Here is a 12,204-nt window from a genome sequence, read left to right on the forward strand (position 1 = left end):
ACGCACCCCTCTCTCTTTCTCTCTCCCCCGCGCAGTGACACCTGCAGCTCTGTGACTTCATACTAACCACATTGATACACACACATCCCAGTGATCAGTGACACCTGTAGCTCTGCGACTTCATACTAACCACATTGATACACTGGGATGTGTGTATACAGAGTATGAGCTATGAATAGACATGTTCTGGATATAATCCACCTTCTGCTAAACACCATGTTGTAATACAGAGATAACAATGTTAGCCTGTAATATGTACAAACAGTTATCTCTTTATTGGCTGAGAACTTTGTTCTAGTCATTTTAGAAACAAACATCTGCAGTGATTCGAAGCATAAACCCAGCGAGCCCTGGCTGTGCTTATTGCTGCAGATTTAGCCATGGCTCCTATTCGTCCCGGGGACTCGATTGTTCTGGGATTGTCACGTACGAGGGATAGACTGCTCGTCTGTGAGTCTCCCCAGTAAAAGGCCTGTGGGTGCTTGGTGGTAAAGCCATGTACCGGTCCTGCTTCCTCTTTAATGCCTGTGTGTGGGTGAGATGCTTCTATATGCAGACTGTGTGTTGGCTCTGATCTCCGCAGCAGCTCCTTGTGACGGTCAGCGGGTCCCTTTTATCACCTGCACCTCGGTCACTAAAAATAGATTGGAAGCTACTTGGGGACGCGCTGTGCGTGTGCGCAGAATTTTGTGTGTAGCGCTGCATTCTCCGCATTGCTACGTAAGGAAAATATGTTGTTGCACGGTGCAGAAGGGAAACACTCCTGTGTGCTGTGTGTGTTCTGGCTAATTGTGCAAACATAAGCGTGCGTGTGTGTGTGTGTGCGTGTGTGTGTCCTTTTTATTATCTAGTTCTTGCTGCCAGAACACTTTGTGCCATGCAGTGAGTGCACCTTGTTGGGAAGTGACATTGTGCTTAAGGCGCTCTGGCCAACTGAAGTGGGAGACTGGGTACCATCTCTGTGTGAGCGTTTGTTCAGGTGTCTGGGTTTTTTTCCCCCTCTGATTGCAAGCTCTGTGGGGGAGGAAGATGCCGTTAAGGTGATAGTCGTCTCTCTGTGGCTTCACTTTCCATGCTGAATAACAGCTGTGACCTTCATCTGACACAAGACTTAGTGTGTCCTGTGGGTTATTATTATGCCTGTGGAGGAGCTGTGTGCAAATACAGCAAAAGAATTCCAGAAATGTATGGGATAGGCACAGGTTAAGAGTAGGGGTTACAAGGCAGAACCCAGTGCAGTGATGGGGTTTAGATATGGAGTTCATGATGAAATGAAGTCCAAATACACTGAAGGATTTGTATATGATTAAAGAACAAAGATAGGTGACTTCACTCTTAGCGTGGCTTTGACAGGGGAAGCATCAGAGAGGATGTAGTGTGTTGAGATTTCCCCCCCCCCCCCCCCCCCTAGGTTCTGCTTCCTTGGGATCCACTCCGTGTTCCTTAAACTACGGCCCTAAAGCCTGCCTGGTCCTCAAGCCTGCCTATCAGGTCAGGTTTTAAGGATATCCCTGCTTCAGCACAGGTGGCTCAGTCCTTTGACTGAGCCTCTGAGCCACCTGAGCTGAAGCTGGGATATCCTGAAAACCTGACCTTTTGGGTGGGAGGGGAGCTTGAGGACTGGATTGAGTACCCCTGCTTTAAACCACTGGGTGAAAAATGAGGGGGCAGGTTTGTTCCAGAAACAGCAGGACCCTGAGAGATTAGGAAGGAATCTCCATGTTCTGCCTCCTCGAATTGCTTGAATATATTGGATTTGGTTGAGTGCCGCTCCTGAGGTTAAATCAGACTGTACATTCTACCCTTGTTCTTTGCTGCGAGTTTCCTGGTAAACTACATAGTTGCTCATTTCTGTGGATTCTGTCTATTGTTGCCCCTGTGTCTGCAGGCTTCCTACCATTGACAGGGCCAGGAATAGTTCTGCATTGTTTACAGTGAGCGAGCTTTGTGATCCCCTGTAGGATAAACAGCTGGAGAGTGACATCAACCACAGCGCAGGGCTTCCCACTGCAGGATACAGCTCAGAAGCTGATTAGCTACCTGGTTTAATCGCTTCAGCGTCATGGCTGTGCCCATATAGGGGAGGAGGAAGAGCAGGAGCCCAGCTTTAAGATGTTACCAGCTTCTACAGCTCAAGCTTGCAAGGAAGAAAAGGCTTTCATGTTTTTGTGTGTACATCGCTGTGTATATTAGCAACATATTCTTGTACGAGAATGAATCCCTTTTTATTTCCCCCCCTTTTTAATATGTGCATCAATACAATCCACACAATAAGTAATTAGCTGAGTTATTGATCGATCGGCGAAGATTCGGTTTAGGGGTTCACTAAATGACTGCAGAAGAGTATTGACTGAGTATCTGTGACTTCGTAAATGGTTGCTAAAGAAACAAAAAAGGCTGGTTATATTCGAATACATTAAAAATGTCATGCAGAGTTGTTTAAAAAAATTGCTACAAGTATTTTCTCATAGTACAGAACTGATCTTTATTTTTTTTTAAAACACGTAGGATATTGCTTGCGCTGCAGCTTTAATATCAGTGATACACACTCGGTGATAAACATCACTGAATACACAATGATGCATCATTGTTCCATGTGACACCCACAGGCAGACAGGCCATTGTTTCCCAGGAACCCTTGCAAAAAGAATTGGATGACGGACGGTTGACCCCTTCACTGCCAGAGAGGCCTCGAACCCGACAGTGCCTCTTGTTCTGGCAATGATGGGGTGCATCTTGCCAGTGTGCTGGCAATGAAAGGGTTAGCAGTGTTTTTGTGGTTTTTATATCACAAAAACAGCAAGTTTAGTCTGGCCCTTGGTTAGGTCGGCACTGCACAGAGAAAAGCATGGGCCATATCTCCTAAGAAGTCTTCTGCAATAAGACACCACCTCGAGCTGAAGGCCATCATTCAAGTTAACGTAGCCTCCAGAAGGCAGAAGACCGCTTAGTAGCTATGGGCCAGTGTGTAAGTACGTAAGAAGGTGGGGGTAATGCAAATCAAGGAAACCAGGAACCGCCATGCACACAAGAACCATAATCGTCTTTAATTTAAAATAAAAAGTAGCCATGGAGTGCCAGGTGTGAGGACGCCATGTTTTATGGAACAAGGCGTGGATGACACACGGTTACCTAGGGCCCCCAAACCTCTGGATGCAGTTTCTCGGGGTTTAGTGTGCCGTCGCACGTCGTGACCTCGTCTCGTTTCTCTAGGTTGCCACGACAAAGCCGTCCTGTTGTACGAGTACGTCGGGAAGAAGATTGTGGATCTGCAGCACACGGAGGTGCCCGACGCCTTCCGAGGGAGAGGAATCGCCAAACACCTGGCCAAGGTATGTATTCCATGCCGGAGCACCTCCCGCCAGCGCCGGCTGGGGCAGGGATACCGGATCCACCTGTTCGTAGAGATCCCAACCATGTGCGCTGGTCACATTATTACTTCCGTGCCTGGAAACTACCCAGCATGCATTTCAAGTGGCTTTTGAAGGCAGGCTTTTCAGTATCATCATTACAATGTCCCCTCAATGTGCCGAAAGATTCTATGTAAGTAAGTTTTAAAGCAGCATTATATCTGAATTGAAGTAGCAGTCCGTTCCTAGAAGCTGAGGAATGGACTAAGATCGTTACAGCGGCAGCCAAAAGCTCGATGTACACAGCATTAAAGGAGACGCATATAAGGTACTAATGAGATGGAATCTCACCTCACTCAAATTATTGCATTTTCTGACCGGTTACTCCCCATTATGCCCTAGACAATGCAGAGAAATCGCGGACCCGTTGCACATGCTGTGGTGTTGTCCTCAGATCACCCCTATATGGGGGAAAAAAAGTAGAGATTTGGCTACAGAGGATTTTTGACTTCACTATCCCACTAGGCCCCTGGCTTTTTCTTCTAAATAGACCATTGCCGGGTCTAGCCAGAGCAGAACATAAACTGGTGGCTCGTTTGGCAACAGCGACGAGGTGCGAGATCGCAGCATTGGGGAAACAGAATGACATTCCATCAATTTCCAAAATTCGGACCAGAATTTGGTTTGTGCGCCTGATGGAAAAGCTGACCAGTTTAGTCGCTGACACTAGCGAAAATGTTCTAAAAGTCTGGACGTCTTGGTTGGCTCAGACGGACATCCCCGGGGTAGAGAACCTCAATCTGGCTTTAGTAGATTTAGATGCGTTATCGTTTGACAGTAGTGCCTGAGTTAAGGCTACAAAGTATGTAGAGACAGTCATGGGTGCGAGAGGGAGGAGCTTAGGCAGGGATTCGTGGCAAACAGGAGATCCATTCGGGTGAGACCGGTGACAACACAAAAGTGGCCTTGGATGGAGGAGAGAACCCCCCCCCCCCCCCAATTATTTAATAAAAAATAAAGGGGTGTGCCAGAGCCTGTTTCAGAAGAGGAAGTGGGTGTGACTGTGTAAATGGTTGCTATAGAAGCAAAGGCGGCTTGTTGCATTCTAATACATAAAAAATGTCATTGAGTTGCTTAAAAAAATGCTGCAATTATTTTCTCCATAGTAGAGCACTGATTTTTAAAAACTAAAAAAAACACACGTAAGATATTGCTTGGTCTGCAGCTTTGAAAGGGCCGGATTCTTGCACTCACAAGGGTGTCCTTGTAGGTATGTGCTGCAATTTGTGACTGGAATGGGAACTGGGGAGACATGGGATGGGGTGTTAGAGGAATGTCGGAGCAGTTTGCTGCAGTCTCTCATGACGTCCCAGATTTAAAATGACTGAGTCCACAAAGGATATCTCCCTTTCATAAATATTCCTCACTGTTTTACATGGGCTTGAATAATATTTTGAGACTGCATTATAAAGAAGGTGCTGTTTTCCTGGCTGAGATTCCAAAATAATATTTTCTTGTATAGCTCTTGAAATACACACAGTGCTGGACCTGGAATTCTGCAGGGACAACACGTTTCTGCCCCAAGGAGCTTGCAATCTACTTTTGCTTGATGCACAGGGAGATTAAGTGACTGGCCCAAGAAGTTAACACTTTGGAGCCTGGTTCAGAGGCAGTGACTTTGATTGCTGGAGAGCAGGGATGCGCAAACTTCTGACGCTGCGCCCCCCCTGCATCCACTCCCCCAGTGCTTACGCCCCCCCCCCCCTTACCGGTCTGTCCGCGTCAGCGGGGTCATGGCAACGGGCATCAACGCGGGGTCAAGTGACGTCACATGACCCCACAGCTTAACTTGACACCATGTCAACGTGTCATCTGAAGCCGACTGAACCTCGGTAAGTTCAGTTCAGAGGTCTGACGCAATATCCCGGCATTTAATTTAAATGCCTTGAGGAAGAGTGTGGGGCCTCTGCAACCACCCACGCCTCCCCCCAAGAAAATCCTGTCCCCAGTTTGCGCACGCCTGCTGTAGGGGGTTGTGTGTGTACCCAGGTGCTATCATTTCATGACTATGTTGGGTAATGCTACAATGTTGTTGATTTGTAACTCTTGGTCCCTCCAGGCTGCCATGGATTTTGTGGTTGAAGAGGATCTGCGGGCTCACCTGACCTGCTGGTACATTCAGAAGTACGTGAAGGAAAACCCACTCCCGCAGTACCTGGAACGTTTGCAGCCTTAACCCAGGCTCACCTGGGACCATCCTTCTGACACCAGCATGCCGAGCCCACTCTCCCCGGCCCGGGAGGGTGGGAGGGGAGGGAAGGGAGGAGGGAAGGCAAAAGTGTGATTTTCAGATGGGGAGAAAATGAAGGAAATAATTTAACACACTATGGCAGCAAAAGAGTTTAAGAAGAAAAGAAAAAAACTCAAACTTCCCCTCTAGTGAGTCGTCTGTTCACTACTGCCGCCTGGAGGTCAGCAGGGGCATTGCATGATATTAACAATGCAGACCTGGCAAAGGATCGCCACCAGCAGTAGCTTGAAGTTGAAGAGCTGGAAGTGCATAGTTACTGTGTCGTCATACACTGATCTGCAGTGAGGTGAAAGCGCTCACACACGTAGCACAGTATGTACCACGGCTGTTACTGGTTCCACTATCTCAGACCTTTACCAGATACACTGATCAAAGGAAATTTAGGAGAGCTGCTTCGAAGTGTTGCAGACATGTCGTCGCCCCCCAGGGCGTTGTGTGACAGAGAATTGCACCTGTCTGCATTTCTCCTCCAGCTGAGTCCTGTCCCCTTCCTGTTACTGATGTTTTGCCAGGACCCTGTCACTATAGCTCAACCCACCCCAACAGGCCAGGTTTTTAGGATATCCCAGCTCCAGCACAGGTGGCTGAATCAGAGGCTCAGTCTTAGACTGAGCCTCTGATTCAGCCACCTGTGCTGGAGCTGGGATATTCTAAAAACCTGGCCTGTTGGGAGTGTTGTCTTGAGGACTGGAGTTGCCCCCCCCCCCCCCCCCCCGCTTTATCTCCACCTGTTGCTTTTAAACGTTAACACCCAGGATTTTAAGCCATTTCTTCAACCGTGATGCAGACACGCCCAAGAGTGTCGTGGAACGTGGAAATATTATTCACCTGCCCTGCACTTTTTTTTTTGTTCCTTAATATAAATATCTATAAAGTGCCGTTTGTATGAAACGTTTTTAGGTTAGTGGTCCTGTTGTTTGTGAAATAAAAATCTAGGGACAGCAATGTATTTCTCACTAACCTGCATTGCACCGTTTCCCCGAAAATGATAATAAATTGGGAACATATTGTTTTAAAACATTCTATTTTTAAAATTTAAATATATGCTGGCGCGATTTCAGCCTTTTAAAGGCCTCGCCACAATACTGGTACGCCTGTTGCTTTTTAAAAAATTTTTGCAGGCCATCTTTTTAGTAGGGAAAACAAATTCCCCTGTTGCTCCCCTTGTTTTCCGTTTTGGGGGCTGTTACAGTTACAAATGGGACCATGAAGATTCTGCGGACATGTTTTAACAACTATATAGAAAACCTGTTTGCAATCCTGCACCCGGGATACACAGCTGAGCGTTTACAGTATTGGAGGGGGGGGGGGGGGGAACCTTAGGACTTCCGTCACAATAACCTCCTGATTCTTGGATACGTAACTTTTGCTGCAAAGGACGAGTTTATATGGTCTTGTTATAAGGTGCTATTCTTCCGATCCCGTTTACGATATACGATATACATTGTATCCGTGTTTTATGTCTTGTTTTATTGCTGGGCACTTCCTATCTGCACTGGAAAACTTCAACTTGGGGAGAAGCTGTTACAGTGAACTGGTGTTACACCCTTAGAACAGGGGTGGTCAACGCCAGTGCTCAAGGGCCACCAACAGGTCAGGTTTTCAGGATATCCTTGTTTCAGGAGAGGTGGCTCAATCAGTCCCTGCTTCAGCACATGAGGCTGTCTTTGACTGAGCCACTGATTAGCCACCTGTGCCGAAGCAGGGATATCCTGAAAACCTGACCTGTTGATGGCCCGTGAGGACTGGAGTTGGCCACCCGTGCCTTAGAAAATCCCATTCCTGCATTTGTCGCCCCAAACACTGATCTGTCTCCCAGGAAGAACAGAAGGTCTTTATCACCTTCCCGTTTCTGGTCTTTCATTTTTCACCCACAATCGCGTATGTATGTATGTATGTATGTATGTATGTATGTATGTATGTATGTATGTATGTATGTATGTATGTATGTATGTATGTATGTATGTATGTATGTATGTATGTATGTATGTATGTATGTAGAGTTTCAGGTCTGCTGTTCAATTTCAATAAATCAGAAGTCATTCACCATTGCATAAAATTATAGAAAATACACCCTTCTGAGGTTTTAAACCTATGTTAAATTTGAGTTGGATATGCAAGGTTCCTTTTAATGTGTGTTATACTCTTGCTCCTCCCCCCCTCTTGCTCCCTCCCCACCTCTTGCGCTGCTCCCCCCCCTCTCGCTCCCCCCCCCTCACCTCTTCTCTCGCTAGCCCCCCCTCTCTCTCGCCCGCACCCTCTCTCTCTCTCTCATACAGCGGATACGGATTGCTGGACCATTTTCCTACACACTATAAAACTCTTGGATCCCTGACTTTCTAGGACTCCCCTAATCTCGGAGACTTCCTTGTTCCAGTTGTACTTGTATGTAATTTTTCCTGTGCCTGCCCGCACACCCGCTACTGGGACGCTCTTCCAATGCTGGTTTATTTCAGATGAAGAAAGGTAATGGCACCATGCATCCTTCCAGCTCCCATGACTTGGGGTTTCTGTAGCTGATTCCCGTGCTGTTCTTCTCTGAGAGATCTCATGGTAAACATGTGCCTTTCCTACTCAGGACCTGTTACAGAAAACCTTCCCGCTTGCCCTCACTTTATTCCGTTGGACGTATGGATCTGTTGCATGAGTGCAATAAATGTGTGTGGTTTACCAACATGCCTCTGGTGACTGCTTATGTAGTTGATTGAGACAGGATGCCTCTGTGAACTTGTTTTTTTTCGGGATGCTGATATAACCGAGTCGCTGTAATCCAAGACCAGATGGTGTAATTCAGGGATAGCCAACTCCAGTCCTCAAGACTCTCCACCGGCCCCCAACAGATCAGGATATTCCTGCGTCAGCACAGGAGGCTCAATCAGTGGCTCAGTCTCTGGCTGGAAAATTCCAGTACTCAAGGCCAACCAACAAAGTCTGGTATTAGGTATATGCCTGCTTCAGCACAGGAGGCTAAATCAGTGGCTCAGTTGTTGACCGAGCCACCTGTGCTGAAGCAGGCATATCCTGAAATTGTGACCTGGGGGGGGGGGGTGAGTAGTTGGCCAGCCCTGGTCTAATCCTCCTGCCATCACTTAACCAAAAAAAGGATTCAAAAACACTGGTTTACGCAGACACTGTAGGAGTAGAATAAACTATTGCAATTAATTTCCAAACATTGCCTCTTTTGTTACCACTCCCTGTGAAATGCTCTGTGGACTGAAGTCACAGCCATTATACAGAGTGAAGACAACCGGTTATTGTGCTGAGCTGTGCCCTGGTCGGCCCTGTGTCACAGATCCCCCGGTCGGCCCTGTGTCACAGATCCCCCGGTCGGCCCTGTGTCACAGATCTCCCGGTCGGCCCTGTGTCACAGATCTCCCGGTCGGCCCTGTGTCACAGATCCCCCGGTCGACCCTGTGTCACAGATCTCCCGGTCGGCCCTGTGTCACAGATCTCCCGGTCGGCCCTGTGTCACAGATCTCCCGGTCGGCCCTGTGTCACAGATCCCCCGGTCGGCCCTGTGTCACAGATCCCCCGGTCGGCCCTGTGTCACAGATCTCCCGGTCGGCCCTGTGTCACAGATCTCCCGGTCGGCCCTGTGTCACAGATCCCCCGGTCGGCCCTGTGTCACAGATCCCCCGGTCGGCCCTGTGTCACAGATCTCCCGGTCGGCCCTGTGTCACAGATCTCCCGGTCGGCCCTGTGTCACAGATCTCCCGGTCGGCCCTGTGTCACAGATCTCCCGGTCGGCCCTGTGTCACAGATCTCCCGGTCGGCCCTGTGTCACAGATCTCCCGGTCGGCCCTGTGTCACAGATCTCCCGGTCGGCCCTGTGTCACAGATCTCCCGGTCGGCCCTGTGTCACAGATCTCCCGGTCGGCCCTGTGTCACAGATCTCCCGGTCGGCCCTGTGTCACAGATCCCCCGGTCGGCCCTGTGTCACAGATCTCCCGGTCGGCCCTGTGTCACAGATCTCCCGGTCGGCCCTGTGTCACAGATCTCCCGGTCGGCCCTGTGTCACAGATCTCCCGGTCGGCCCTGTGTCACAGATCTCCCGGTCGGCCCTGTGTCACAGATCCCCCGGTCGGCCCTGTGTCACAGATCTCCCGGTCGGCCCTGTGTCACAGATCTCCCGGTCGGCCCTGTGTCACAGATCTCCCGGTCGGCCCTGTGTCACAGATCTCCCGGTCGGCCCTGTGTCACAGATCTCCCGGTCGGCCGTGTCACAGATCCCCCGGTCGGCCCTGTGTCACAGATCTCCCGGTCGGCCCTGTGTCACAGATCTCCCGGTCGGCCCTGTGTCACAGATCCCCCGGTCGGCCCTGTGTCACAGATCTCCCGGTCGGCCCTCTGTCACAGATCCCCCGGTCGGCCCTGTGTCACAGATCCCCCGGTCGGCCCTGTGTCACAGATCTCCCGGTCGGCCCTGTGTCACAGATCTCCCGGTCGGCCCTGTGTCACAGATCTCCCGGTCGGCCGTGTCACAGATCCCCCGGTCGGCCCTGTGTCACAGATCTCCCGGTCGGCCCTGTGTCACAGATCTCCCGGTCGGCCCTGTGTCACAGATCTCCCGGTCGGCCCTGTGTCACAGATCTCCCGGTCGGCCCTGTGTCACAGATCCCCCGGTCGGCCCTGTGTCACAGATCTCCCGGTCGGCCCTGTGTCACAGATCTCCCGGTCGGCCCTGTGTCACAGATCTCCCGGTCGGCCCTGTGTCACAGATCTCCCGGTCGGCCCTGTGTCACAGATCTCCCGGTCGGCCCTGTGTCACAGATCCCCCGGTCGGCCCTGTGTCACAGATCTCCCGGTCGGCCCTGTGTCACAGATCTCCCGGTCGGCCCTGTGTCACAGATCCCCCGGTCGGCCCTGTGTCACAGATCTCCCGGTCGGCCCTGTGTCACAGATCTCCCGGTCGGCCCTGTGTCACAGATCTCCCGGTCGGCCGTGTCACAGATCCCCCGGTCGGCCCTGTGTCACAGATCTCCCGGTCGGCCCTGTGTCACAGATCTCCCGGTCGGCCCTGTGTCACAGATCCCCCGGTCGGCCCTGTGTCACAGATCTCCCGGTCGGCCCTCTGTCACAGATCCCCCGGTCGGCCCTGTGTCACAGATCCCCCGGTCGGCCCTGTGTCACAGATCTCCCGGTCGGCCCTGTGTCACAGATCTCCCGGTCGGCCCTGTGTCACAGATCTCCCGGTCGGCCGTGTCACAGATCCCCCGGTCGGCCCTGTGTCACAGATCTCCCGGTCGGCCCTGTGTCACAGATCCCCCGGTCGGCCCTGTGTCACAGATCCCCCGGTCGGCCCTGTGTCACAGATCTCCCGGTCGGCCCTGTGTCACAGATCTCCCGGTCGGCCGTGTCACAGATCCCCCGGTCGGCCCTGTGTCACAGATCCCCCGGTCGGCCCTGTGTCACAGATCTCCCGGTCGGCTCTGTGTGCGGAGTGCTCCGTTTTACATCAGTCAGTGCTGGGCTGTTAGATCCCAGTCTGTAAAGAGTCTTATTATGAATGTGAGAGGTCCACTGTGTATAGGGGGCGTCTTACCCCTCAGAGGGGCTGAGAACATAGAAATAATAATATTTCTTATACAGCGTGGGCAGTATTCGCGGTGCTGTTCATAGGATTTGGTAGGCACAGTGAGTCCCTGCCCCGTGGAACTTACAATCTGATTTTGGTGCCTGAGGCACAGGGAGATAATGTGACTTGCTCAAGGTCACAAAGAGATTACACTGCTCAAGGTCACAGAGATGACACAGAGTTTCAAACAACGTCAAAGCCAGTAACATTACCACTGAAGTGCTTATTTACAAGGACTGTGGCCCAGGCTGCTCGAGGACCAAAACAGGGTTTACTTTTGAGCAGGACCCTGACTATCTTGCCTTTATGTTGTAGGATTTTAGCAGCGCTGCAGGTCGGTGATGCTGTAACTGAAGCACTCGGAGATCTAACAGCTTTAGTCAGCGCTTCCAGCATTTCTTTCGCAGCTTCAAATACAGTTGGGAGACTTTCCGCATCACGTTTGAAAGAGAAACTACGGATGTCACTGGACGTACAACACATGCATGGGGTCCTTTGGTGTCTCTGAGGAGCTCAAACATTACAGAAGATAAAACGCTGCGCCCATGCCAAAGATGCGGGGATCAAGGCTGAGCTATGAAGCCTCTCCCTGGTGGAGGAGGTTTTTTTTTTTGGTTTTTTTAAAGGCCGGGTAAAACAGCCTTAGGCCAGTATAGTCCGATAGTGGAAAAGTGCTGCAGGATTTCGTTAGGAAAATGGGGGCAGTGATTCCAAAAGAGTTTGCAGCTCTCAAAAATGAGAGGCGTGGGCACACCGGATTTCATTTCATGGAAATGTATTTAGCCATCTGAAAAAATCGATGTTTCGTCTGCGACATTTCTCAATGATATGGCGGTGGAAGCCGGCATGTTGCAGCCGCAACGTCGGTTCTTCTGATGTATTGCGGGGGCTATCAGCTGGTATTCCCAGGAGCTTGGAGCACCGTGATCGGACACATGTTACTATACATTTAATGGGAGTGTTTCATC

The 12,204-nt window shown here is 50.6% G+C and overlaps 1 protein-coding gene across 1 annotated transcript in view; it reads left to right on the forward strand.

The window, feature by feature from the left end:
- NATD1 (N-acetyltransferase domain containing 1) overlaps window positions 1-6,247 on the forward strand; it is a 6,806-nt gene extending 559 nt beyond the window's left edge. Inside the window, exons 2-3 of the mRNA XM_075565834.1 lie at window positions 3,214-3,332; window positions 5,470-6,247. Coding sequence (XP_075421949.1) covers window positions 3,214-3,332; window positions 5,470-5,586 — 236 coding nt within the window. The 3' untranslated portion in view covers window positions 5,587-6,247. The remainder of the gene's footprint in view (window positions 1-3,213; window positions 3,333-5,469) is intronic.
- Window positions 6,248-12,204: the final 5,957 nt, after the last annotated feature.

Source organism: Ascaphus truei, chromosome 11 (assembly GCF_040206685.1).
Source record: "Ascaphus truei isolate aAscTru1 chromosome 11, aAscTru1.hap1, whole genome shotgun sequence".
In the NCBI taxonomy this organism is placed as follows: domain Eukaryota; kingdom Metazoa; phylum Chordata; class Amphibia; order Anura; family Ascaphidae; genus Ascaphus; species Ascaphus truei.